The 12,759-nt window shown below is 36.9% G+C and overlaps 1 protein-coding gene across 1 annotated transcript in view; it reads left to right on the forward strand.

Moving 5' to 3' along the window:
- The window catches only part of SI (sucrase-isomaltase), a 44,181-nt gene extending 32,210 nt beyond the window's left edge, over positions 1 to 11,971 (forward strand). Inside the window, exons 37-49 of the mRNA XM_065747818.1 lie at positions 185 to 269; positions 1,167 to 1,305; positions 4,157 to 4,290; positions 4,752 to 4,786; positions 4,877 to 4,993; positions 6,389 to 6,537; positions 7,567 to 7,651; positions 7,754 to 7,810; positions 8,660 to 8,784; positions 9,052 to 9,140; positions 10,080 to 10,129; positions 11,095 to 11,265; positions 11,679 to 11,971. Of these exons, the coding sequence (XP_065603890.1) occupies positions 185 to 269; positions 1,167 to 1,305; positions 4,157 to 4,290; positions 4,752 to 4,786; positions 4,877 to 4,993; positions 6,389 to 6,537; positions 7,567 to 7,651; positions 7,754 to 7,810; positions 8,660 to 8,784; positions 9,052 to 9,140; positions 10,080 to 10,129; positions 11,095 to 11,265; positions 11,679 to 11,741 (1,299 nt within the window). The 3' untranslated portion in view covers positions 11,742 to 11,971. The remainder of the gene's footprint in view (positions 1 to 184; positions 270 to 1,166; positions 1,306 to 4,156; positions 4,291 to 4,751; positions 4,787 to 4,876; positions 4,994 to 6,388; positions 6,538 to 7,566; positions 7,652 to 7,753; positions 7,811 to 8,659; positions 8,785 to 9,051; positions 9,141 to 10,079; positions 10,130 to 11,094; positions 11,266 to 11,678) is intronic.
- Positions 11,972 to 12,759: the final 788 nt, after the last annotated feature.

The following is a 12,759-nucleotide window of genomic DNA, read 5'->3' on the forward strand; positions in this document are numbered from 1 at the left end:
TGCTGCTCCCTGTCCCTGCGCTGTGCCTGGTGTGAATATGTGTCAAGGAAGTGTGGAGATGCAGACTGAGATTGCAGCTGCAATGTTCCCAAGGGCACCTGTAGTTCTGTTTGTTGTAATTTCGAATTTAGTGTGTTTTGTGCAATGGAAGCAAATGCAATTAGGTTTTGCTCTCCATTTTTAGGACATGAATGAACCGGCAGCTTTTTATAATGGTGCAATTGGCGGCTGTAGAAATGAACTCCTAAATCAGCCTCCGTATATTCCTCGTAAGTCTGACCATTCCTTAAAACAGTTTTAGGAAACTAAATGACTAATTGAATAAATAACTAATGACTAATATGAAATCTCTTATATGTTGTAAATGTCTAAAGTTAGGTATATAAAACCACAACCACACCGCTAACTCAGTGTCCCTTCTCTTCCGAGAGCAAGAGCGTGCTAAAATCACATCTGTTCCAGCTGATAGCAGTAGCTATGTGGCACTTCTAAAAACTGAATTTATTTCTAACTACTTGCCTGTATGTGGATTTTGATACCTGTTTTGCTAGAGGCATGATGAAGAATGTAGTTTCCTTCTGCAGTTTCTTCAGATGAATAATACAATTAATTAAAATTTCAAAAAATATCCTTGTCTCTTCTAATTAACATTTACCCATACAGTAAAATACGTGAAACACTCAGCTAGCATTTATCTATGCATGACAGTAATTTAAATTCTTGGGTTTAAATTCTTTATTTAAGTGCTGATGTGGATAGTATAAATCAGGAATTATTTTTTAATGTTTTATAAGAATACGTTTGCTGCTTACTGTTGTCAGGAACGGTCATCAAGTTAGTATTCAGACATAAGGCTTCACCAGCACCACCACCCCCAGATTTCTGTATATACACATGAAGGAGCAGATTTACAAAGATTTGAAATGTCTTTGGAATTTAGGGTATACCTGACTTACTCTTTGAGCCTTTTCAGCTATTGACACACTTACAGACCCTGATATCTGCACAGAAAGATTGGAGAAATTCCATGTCATGAAAATGGAAGAGATGACAGTATAGATGCCTAAAAGAGAGTAAACGCAACAGAGATCATGAAAACTAACAACTCCATTTGTTATCGAGTCTTCCATATTAAAAAGCAAGTATTACTGTTCCCTTTCTGCTAGATTTGGGATACCGGTCAGAAGGCTTAACTTACAAAACTCCCTGCATGGAAGGTCAGCAGTATCTCCCAGACGGTACTCCTGTTAGACACTACGATGTCCACAGCCTTTATGGATGGTCTCAAACGAGACCTACCCTCGAGTAAGTGAGATTTGAACACTTTCTTGCTATTCCCAAACTATGTTGCAAGTGAATAATGGGTGATTTCATGCTCGCGAAAATTTTCATGAGTTTGCCATGCCTATGAAATTTTTCTTTTCATCCAAAAAGCTTTGAGTCTTCGGTTCAAAGTGGAGTTTGGTATTTAAAGATTCAGGACCAATGCTATATTTATTCCTGTTGGTTGGTAGTGTTTCAGTCATGTTTCTGCTCAGTTAACATAGCGATCTCATCCACGGTGCAAGCAGTGTGGGAGGAAGATGAGGTCTTAAAAGGGACATTTAGGAGAAGGCAAGGTGTGTCTGCTCAGCTCTGAGCTGAGGCTGTGCTTCCATAATTTTGCAATGTAAAGGCATTCTGCTAATGGAGCCAAGTAGAAAAAATAAACTCAAGCATGTCTTCACCTGCAGTGCATCACTATGTGCCTCAGAGCAGGCAGGCAACGGCTTCATTTTGAGTGTGGCAGCTTTAAAATCACTGACCCTGAGCAGATGCAATTTTCAAGGTACTTTTCAAAGACAGTTAACTCCAAGTCTGATATGAAAGAAATTTGCTCCTCATCACAAAGTAATTATTTGTTTATCAGGTCTAAGGATTCCATCCATAAAAAATTTTTTACATTGTGCAAGCTTAACTGCTGACCTGCAATATTAAACATGTCATGGTCATGGTGCCATTTCTCACATAGTTTAATCAGAGTATTATTACTCACCACCAAGCATTTTCCTGTCCCACTGCATTCATACACAACCCGTAGCCTTTCCAACAGAGATTTCTATTACAAGACAGCCATCAGGGACATCCTGGGGCAATGCAGGAGCACTCAATCCAAAGGCATCACTATACTCTTCCCATACAAGGCAGAAAGAAGAATAGCTCTCAACACTTGGATCTGCTCTTGCTAACACAATTACTCATGGTCTCACCTAATCGCTGTAATTAAAATATAAAACATTTTTTGTTTCTAGGTACTGCTAGGACAGCCTGTTTTGTTTTAGCACTGATGTTGTTCTAGTCTTACACTTCAGGTCTAGTGATAGAAAATGAATTCAGTTTCTAAGAGTGTTAATTTAAGAAAGGCTCTTTTATATCTCTTACTGTGAATAACTTGAATAGCATTACGGCTTGATACTGCTTATCAGGTGTAAACTGAAAAGTACTGAAACATTTACTTTATTCTTTTTTGAGAGATATCGTAACAGAGTACCATAAATTAAACTGCTCATTCTCACACTTAAAACTTATAGAAAATTGTTATTAAAAAAGAAAAGAAAAAGAATCTCAGCTACCAATTCATTCTTTGGTACAACCACAGTAGTAACTGTGACAGTGAATATATATGATAATAATAATTTAGCATAATAGTGCGCCATCTAAACAGAAGCATTCAAAAGCCTAAAGACTGTAGCACAAAAGCAAGCAGCAAATTTTTATCTAACAGTATCACTTCACTCCTCCGTTACTTAGAGGAAGTTCCTATATTTTAGCTGAAGGCTGTTCCTCATACTGAGTCTTTTGCAAAGATGTAAAAGCCTGAACCTTTAACTGTGAATCCAGTAACCACTTTGAGGTTTAACTAAGGCTTGGTAACATGAGGAATTGCTTTTCAGGGATACAGTTTTGGTTCAGTCCTGAAGCAGAGAGCTGGCACTCAGAGTCAGCAAAACACTCGAGCACTCTCAACCTTGAGCAGCTCTGTGCATGACATATGGTTTCCTTACATGACAAATTTGAGCTGGGTGTCCCAGAGTATTGTCAAAGCAGGGTTAACCAAGAGGAGGCTGAAAATGTTTGGTAATACATTACAAAGAGATAAAAGGTACTAGGAAACCTACTATTAGTCTTGGAAAAAGTAATTACAGCAAATTAGTCCAGTTTAATCATTACAGTAATTTAAGTGACTTGTGTATTTTTTTTCCTTTCTGTAATTATAGCACCTCTAAAGCTGCAAACCCTGTAGAAAAAAGTGTCTTACTGAAAGCAGCTGTTGAGACAGTTATTGTAGAGCTAGCAATGGAGAACAGTGTAATTCAATCAGTGTAACTTATTAACTAGTATTTCAGCATTTTGTGATGATGTTTCATAATATGTGTGCACAACTGCAAATGAACTCCAGTAAGAAACCAGAACAGCTCTGCACCCCAACATGGATCAGCAATGTTTGATGCAGGTAAAGGTTTTAGTATCCATGCCAAGGCAGTCACCTCCAATAGTCCTTGCTTGCACTGTGAGGCCTGATACCTGAGTGTGAGATGAAAATGACTACTTTATTACACATGCTTCTAGACACATCCATGTTGGTCACTGCTCATCAATCTTTGATGGCTTTTTGATGTTTCTAATGTGATTGAAGCTTCATTGCTTGCATTTTATTCCCATGCATTTTGGTAACTGAACCTACGCTGCCATATCTAGCATTCCAAATCCCTTTTTGTCATTTTGGTTGCAATTTTCTCAAGATTATTTTCATGTGGTTTTCAGGTTCTGCAATAAATTAATGATGTACCACATTGTGTAGACCTATTAAATGAGCAAATTATTCTACATTTGTATTTTCCCACAGGGTAATTATCCTTAACTGGAAATGTATATTTTAATACCTCTTTGTTTTGCTGGTTTGCTCACTAACCATAGGTAGGCTGAGACTTCCATCTGATTTTCTACATATATCTGAAACTTGGTGAATTGTCATAATAAAGAGCACACCTGGATTGGATGTGAACATATTGGTGCACTTTGATGTGAAAATATAAGCCTCTATGTTTATTTTCAAAGAAGATCTTAGGCAATAAGTTCTCACATAATTTCTTTCTTCATCTGTTTTCAATGTCAGAGCTTTGCAGAGTGCCACAAGGGAACGTGGGATTGTCATCACCCGTTCAACATATCCCAGCAGTGGAAGATGGGCAGGACACTGGCTGGGAGATAATGCTGCAGCTTGGGATCAGCTGTCAAAGTCTATTATCGGTACGTAAAAGGAAGAGGATCTGTAATCTGTTTATTTTGTACAGTAATTCCTTTTCCTTGACTTACTTACTTCTAGGACTCACTGATTTTAGCTGAAATAAGGTCTTTTGCTCAGCAACCAGAATTCAGTCAATTCCTTGTTGACCTTTGCTTCTTTCCTTCTTCACTGGGCCCTGGGATCTCCTTTATTCCCCTGCCATATTCCTGTTCCCTGTTCTGCCTACTCTTTTCTTGTCACCTCCTGGTGCTGCTGCCCAACATTTCTTTGTCTGCCTCAGCCAAATCAGCTCCCATCTCTTTCTGTAGAAAAAAAAATCATGACACATCAGAGAAATAGTGAAACTTTTTTTTCCCCGTCATTCAACACTATATACAATACATTATATATTATCTAGCACAGCCATTAGCATATGAAAGGGGAAAGAAAAACAGCTGGTAACACTGAATTATTTTTCTTTCAGGTATGATGGAGTTCAGCCTCTTTGGAATATCATATGTAAGCTTAGGAGTTACTACCTAATATTTAATTTTTTTATACTGTATAAGAATTTATGGTATTCCAGCTGAATTATTTGTCAACTCTCAGACAGGAGCTGATATCTGTGGGTTCTTCAATGACTCGGACTATGAGTTGTGTCTTCGCTGGATGCAACTGGGTTCATTCTATCCATATTCAAGGAATCACAATGAGAAAGGAACAAGGGTGAGTTGCAAATTCTTAATGGCTGGGCAATGCAGCTGTAGAGACCAGCCTGAACATGACATAATCCATCCAGCCTTGAAAAAAAAACCAAAAAACCAAAAAATCACATTCCAAGCAAAGTAGAAATGAAAATAACATGTTTGTGTCTTCATGAAATAAATAGTAGTCTTTATTTTTACATTATTTCTGCTATAAGCCTCCCCTACACCTAGGAAGTTTTATGCCTGCAGAGGGTCTGCTCTTGGATTAAGATCACTTGAAGGAACAGTATTCAAAATTTGATTAGAATAAATACAACTCCTACATGCTTTTCTCTGTTGGCTATTTTTATTTAAATTCACAACACAAGGAAGACTAAAATAGAGTGCTTTTATGGCAAATATTGTTAAAGGGTAGAAACTGACCTCGATGTTTGAAGCCCTAATTTTCTGCAATTACACAACAAGTAAGAAAATGGAACATTAAAGGATGGCTCTGGAATAAAAGTCAGGAATTAGTATACTTTACACATTTGCCACCATCAGATACTGTATTTCTTTAAGAAATAAAGGAAAATAGTTGCCTAAATGTAGGCTTGTGCTGGCTAAGGACTGTTTTGTAGAAAGCTGTAAAATTAGATAAGTGGAAAAATAAAAATTGAAACTGTACATAGATTACAGTTCAAGCTTCGGGTCTAGCAGAGTAGAGATATTTTTATGGCACGTGTCTAATAAATTAGAGTCTCCCTCTCAAAAACTATGTTCTTTATCTTGCTGCAGCACACCTTTCGATTGGATTTTAAAGCCTTTAAAAATGCAGATTCAGGGTTATCGTGTTGCTTCCAGTCTTACCCAATTTGCCAGGGTATTGTTCAATATGTTGAATGAAGATTGGAAGTGCTCCCTGACATCAGTCATTAGTGCCTGGCTCCCTTTTTGCAAGTTCTGAGTGCTGCCCTGCAGAAGAGTGGGATAATGAATTACCTACACCGGCATGTGTCGTGCCTTCAGGACAACTTGCATGAAACATTTTCTACAGTACTCCCCACAGGTTTTTCTCATCTTCCCCCTTTCTAGTTTTCCTCCTTGGGATGACAGTCATACGTACTGTTTTTACTGTCACATAGTCCTTAACTGAAAGACAAATGAATGGAGGTGCTCAGTTTCAGAGATGGAGGAATCTGCAAGGACCATTAGCTATTCCTCATCTCTACCTTGCTATGCTGATTTTGACATGTTTGGTAATTACCACTGCTACTAATAGGTTATATGAAGTCATGAGAGAAGAAAAATGGAAGAGATGCTAGATATAAATTCCCTTGTAAATATCAGAAAATTCATCGACCCATTCTTTTCTTTGATAGCTGTTCAAAACTCACTAATCCACTTTGCACAGCAATAGTTTTCTCTCTTTTAGAGACAAGATCCTGCTTCTTGGGACTCAGCATTTGTGAACAATTCCCGGCACGTGATGAATATCAGATACACTCTGTTGCCCTACCTTTACACATTAATGTATGAGGCCCGTGACCATGGCAGTACTGTGGTCCGCCCCGTGCTCCATGAGTAAGTACAACTCCTTTGCCCTCCTCATTGGGAATTTCCACTACAACTTCTGGAGTTAAGGTCCTCTTAATTGTAGTTTTCTGATAGTTAAAGCTTTTTCCTTTCTGTTAAAAAAAATGCATGAAATGTTAGTATGAGCTTTTAGTGTTGAGTGTCACCTGAACAACAGTATGTGTGTTTTAAGCCATGCAATATTGAATATAGGTTTAGAAAGGATTCATGTGTATTTTTTAAAGCTCACCTGTAGCCTCCTGAGGGAGAGCAACAATAGTTTCACTTGATGGAAGACATACATAGAATAAAAAACTGGACAAAAACTTTAAGTAATGAATATGGAGAGAGTTTTGCCATAAGCCAGAGGTATGCATGGAAATGCTTTTTTTTTTTTGTTTTTTTTTTTTACTGTTCAAACCAATAGACTGGATAAAAATAAATAAATATATTATTAGACACACAAAACTTTATTTGTTCTTGATCAAGAGGAGCAGTACCTGTAGAAGGTCCAACTCTACGTATACTAGATGTGATCTAGTATGTGTATGCTTCTCTTGGCTCAGAAATATTGAGTCAGTTGCATGTATTGTCTTGATTTTTCCAAACCATGTGCCCAAGATAGAGGTATTACAAATTAGAAAGTGATTTCCAGGCTGCTTGCTATTGCTGATACCTTCTCAGCAAAACTGATCTTCTGAATGTTGTGATCTAGATAGAATAAAAAATCTGTTTGCCAAAGAAATGACAGGAAAAAAAATAAGGTAAGTGTTAGCCTGCATTTCTCTAATGATTTTCATATTAGAATCTTTATGCATACATAGCAAAGATTAATGATGTACTTAGAAAGAAATGGATAAATAAAAGATACATATTTAATCACCTCTCAGGTACCGTTAGTACTAGAATAAATACAGATGAGGAAATAGTAGGTACTGAGAATAGTAGATTAAATTACCAGAAATAAATGTCTTGAAGAGGGAACACTTTAGAAAAGTTTAGTGCCCAATGTCTCATCATGACTCCATTCATTTGCAGGTTTGTAGAAGAAAGAGAAACCTGGGAAATATTTGAGCAATTCCTCTGGGGGCCTGCACTGCTCATCAGCCCTGTAATGACTCCGGTATGCACTGAAGCACCTAAGTGTAGATGAAAACGTTAATGTTATGTTATCTAAACTTCTTTTTTGCTTTAACTTTCTTAAAATATTTATCTTTTATTCCAGAATACTTTCACGGTGAACGCTTACTTCCCCAAGGCCCGCTGGTATGATTACCACACAGTAAGTCATCTTCAAAATTGCATGCATTCTTTACAGTGCTCTGTGGGTAGCAGCAGGATGTGCTGAGGTGTGAAGCCACTATTTCCCTTTTACAAACTTCAGTTTGGTATCAGTTCTCAGTGGTACATCAGCTTAGCCCATTTCTTATAACAGCCCTTACTTTCTTGTATTGTAATGCTTAACGTGACCACGGTTAGGAAAAGTGAAAGATGGAAACAGTGCCTTTAGTTCTTCTGTTGACTCAGTTTTAACCCCTGAACGATGTGCACAACTTCTTTGTAAAGAACTGCCACGGTTTAATCCTGATAGACAACCAAGCACCACGCAGCTGCTCCCTTCTTCTTCCCACTAGGATGGGGGAGATAATACAAAATGTAAATGGATTGAGCTTAATATGGACAGTTTTAGATGCAAAGCAAAAGCTGTGTAAGCAAGCAAAGCAAAATAAGGAATTAACTCAGTACTTCCAATTGGCAGATTGATGTTTAACCTCTTCCAGGAAATCAGAGTTCTGTCACACCTAATAGTTTATTGGGAAGACAAATGCTGTAACTTCAAATGTCACTTTTCCTCCTCCTTTCCCCCAGCTTAATCTGAAGCTTGTTTCACCTGAACAGCCACCTTTGTTCACCTGCTGTCAGATGGAGACAAAAACGTCTCATAATTTAGTCATTTTTCTTAAAACCATTAAGTAGTTAAGGGATTTCTAGTAAAAATTTCTAAAAAATTTACCTATCCAAAGAAATTAATACTAGAAAACAAACAAATAAAAAGATTTCAGTCTAAAAAAAACCTATAAAACAAGAGTAATTCAATAGAGGACTTCTTCAATTATTTTCTCATGAATAGGATGAATATATTGATGCTAGAGGAGAATTCAGAGTTTTAACAGCTCCTTTGGAACATATCAATCTTCATATCCGAGGCGGTTACATCCTGGCTTGGCAAGAACCTGCTAATACAACTTTTTACAGGTATGATAAGATTAACTTGAAAATTAAAATGTAGTTTTGTGTGCTTTTGTATCATTATTATCTGGGTATAAAGAAGCCATGTAAGCTTTATGGATGCTTTCTTTCTTCGTTTTCCTCTGAATGACCTCCTTTTAATTTAATAATATGGGATCAAGGATATGAGTATTAGAGACCAGTTTGATGGCAGACAGTATTTCTAATATTTGACAGAGAGAGGAAAGGGGAACAACAGATAGAATTGAGGGAAAACTATTCTCTTCTTCGCAGCCGGAAGAACCCGATGGGACTTACTGTTGCTTTGAATGACAGTCTGCTTGCAGAAGGACAGCTGTATTGGGATGATGGGGTTCGCATTGGTATGTATGGTGTTTCTTCCCATCATAAAAATCTTCCCTGCTGTGGGGGTGGTGTGACAAGATGCCCAGATTCTGCTGGCCAAAGCAGACACATTTCTGGAGGCCTTATCTGAGACTAACTTCAGAGACAAAACTCAAATTAAAGCACAACTTTGGCACTAATTAGCAAACGGATTTTGTTCCTGACTGAAAGAACAGAATCCTTTGAATTACAGAATTAATATTTTCTATAAATTAAATGGTTTCCTGAACCTAGGGCAGCACATATAACAAAGATTTATTCTCAAACCTATAGCACCTTTATAGGCAACGTGGAAAGTTTTAATTAGTTTCCTCAATGTTTCTAAATCTAAATTGCCTTCAGGAAAGAGATATTTACATGTTGTTTATCCTATCTATACAGAAACTATTACTCTTGTAATAGCAATAAGCTATTACCTGAAATTACAAGAATGAACACAGAATATTGTGGATCTCTGTGATCTGCTTGCTGTAGTTTGGAAAGGCAGAAACTGCACTGCTCGTTTTCATCAGCACTACACTGAGTTTACTTGATGCTAAATAATAATAGACTTGATAAGATATACAACAGCAATTTCAAAGAAGCATCAGTATCTATCATGATCATATGTAATTGGAGAGTAATTAGAGATGAACCTGGGAAATGACTCCCATGCTGCCTTCAGTGAGAAACATTTTCTCTCTTGCCAGTCTTAGCTTAGTTTGTTTGCCTTCTTTTGTGTCTTACCTTGCTCCTTATTCAAATAGCACACTCACAACAAGAAAGTATTTCATATCAAAAACATTTCTTGTGCAAATACAGTACTGATCTCTTTATAGGTATACAAATGTGAGCACGCTTCTTGAATTGATTTTATTATAATATATAACTAAGCTGAATGGTGAATACATTTGATTTTATTCTTTCACTTTTGTCAGATGCATATGAAGACGGTGTATACCTGCTAACATCATTTAGTGCCCAACAGGTAGGTAATGCTAGCTCAAAGTTTCTGAATGCTCATATTAGGTGATTATTGTTATACTTTTAGCTATCGATGTTTTACTTTATCAGTTTCTGGAGTTCAGATATCTTTCCCTAATGTTAATATTAGATGAAAGACTAGTTCTTATTCAGTAGTGTAAAAACTGAGCAAGATCTATAAATGTAGAAGACACGTTGTAAGAAAGTTGGTAAGAAAATGCCTAATTAAAGAGATCTTGAATCAACCAACAAGAAATGCTCACATTCAAATAAATACCCTAACCACAAATACATTAAATATTCACAAGTGTATCAGTGGGCTCACACGAGGGCTGTGAACCAGTTATCTTTTACATGACTTTGGAGACTCAGTGACAGTACCAAGAACACTCTAAAGAAAACGTGTGCCCATAATCTACCTAAAATCACATCAATGGATCCAGGAAATGCTGCCCCCAGTTCACACTTGTATCTTTGTTAGGCCTAAAATGGAGAGATTTGCAATTCATCCTAGATGCTTTTGCAATCAACAAAAAGACATCTGAATATCATTGGAATATTAAGAGACTTCTATTTTGTATTTGCTGATATATATTTATTTCCCCTTCTAATGTCCTATTCCTCCTCCAAAGACACACTGGGGAAGTAGAGGCGTTCCCACAGGACATGAGCAACAGCTCATAGAAGCAGAGAATTCTTTCCACTGGATCTGATAGGTTTGGGTCCTACCCAGAACCAGTCAGTTCAATAAAAGGTCTGAAATAGCAGAATTCAGAATGATGAAAAATTGTCTTTTAATTCTGGATCAGGCCTAGCAGAGGCTGAGAGAAGTGCCAACAGAGGACAGGTTTGTCCATGCAGCTGCTGTTACACACATGGACAGGGAGGAAGGCAATTGAAAGACACAGGCAGACTTGTAGCAGCCTAATGACCACATCCTATTTTGTTCTTTATTTTTTTCCCCTTCAGAATGGTTTACAGATCAATGTTGAGCATCATGGTTACAATGATCCAAACAACCTAATGTTTACTGAAATTAAAGTCCTGGGAATGTCCACCAGTGTTCAGCAGGTGACTGTACTGCAGAAAGGCGTGACAATTCCATCAGCTCACGTGCTGACATATGATGCCACCAAGCAGGTGAGATGCTGCTTTTGGGGTAACAGCATCTTTGCAACCACACGTGCTTTTAAACCTCGAGAGATGTAGCTGCCTTTTAAATATATATATATAAATATATATAATATTATATTATATATAAATAATATATATTTAAAAGGCAGCTATATATATACCATATATATATATATATATATGCATATATATATATATATATCAGCACTCAAAGGATGAGAAATACAAAACCTATGCTGGTTAAGACAACCAATGATAGAAATACAAAAGAAAAGAACAAATTCTTGTAATCTATATTGAAAATCCAATGTATCCTGTCAAATGCTGAAAAAAACCCCAAAACAAACAAAAAAAACCAAAATAACTGCATACTATCAAGGTGTAGTTACTAATTTTGGCTTGCTTCTTTTCCCTCACAGGTCCTGAGGATCACTGAGCTTCAACTTCAGTTAGGACAAAGCTACACAGTGCAATGGAGTTAAAAAAAAAAAAAAACCTGCACAACAGCTTCAGCCACACTGCTGAATTTTCTTGTTGTTTTAGAACTTGCATTCTGTTTTCATACTGCCACTTTGGCATCTTAAAATACACTGTACTTTAAAAACATATCATATTCAGTTCTTATCAAGGTATTATGTGTTTAAGAGAGACAGGGTTTGGTACTGTTAAAGCCTAAGTATTAGCTCTCTATATAATAAAAAAAACCTATGTTTTAAACAGTATAGCACTTCAATGTGTCATCTTTCAAAACTGAAATCTGAACGCTAAATTCTGTGTTTTGTTGAGGAAGAATTTCTGGCTGACTTCATGCTTTCTAGACTTTGCAAATAAAGGTGGTTCAGTTGGTGTGCTGCATGCAGCTGGGGTGTAACTGCCCACACTTACCTTCTGTCCTCTTGATTTTAACTCTCCCCAGGTAAGCACAAGTACTGAGATGTATTTAATAGCAAAGTAAATGCATTCAGATTATGAAATTAGCACAAAGCAGTGTTGCCAGTTGCTGGTCTGTAAGATACTAAGGACCAATGACAGTCATGCAAATATTCTTTATGACTTCAGCCAGACGTTTGAGTTTCCTAGTGCTGAAGTTGCAAAATTAAACTTGAAGTTTCAAGGTTAGCTGACAGACATAAGACTCTGAGTTTCATTTCACTGAAGTTAATGCTGTTAAGTTTACTATAATAGTGACTCGTGTTAACAGCTTTCTGTATCCCAAGAGTGCAGCATATGATATAAACAGATTGGTAAAGCATGTTTACAATTAAATTTGATGGGAATAAACTGCTGTCAGAGGTAGTAGTAATCTCTAGTGACTGTGCTTAAAAATCATCTGAAAGCTCCTCTTTGCTTTGAAATTCTGTAGTAAAACAGCCAAGTAGCCAACATCTTGTAAGAAGATCTGTGTACTTACAGGACTGAATTTAATAAAATTTCCCTGTAAGGAAACAAAATTGGAAATGCAGGATAAAAAAAAAAGACCATGTAAGTCCATATTCACCA

The sequence above is a fragment of the Cyrtonyx montezumae genome, unplaced genomic scaffold (genome assembly GCF_038088225.1).
Source record: "Cyrtonyx montezumae isolate F1298 unplaced genomic scaffold, pur_monq_1.0 scaffold_5, whole genome shotgun sequence".
Lineage (NCBI taxonomy): Eukaryota > Metazoa > Chordata > Aves > Galliformes > Odontophoridae > Cyrtonyx > Cyrtonyx montezumae.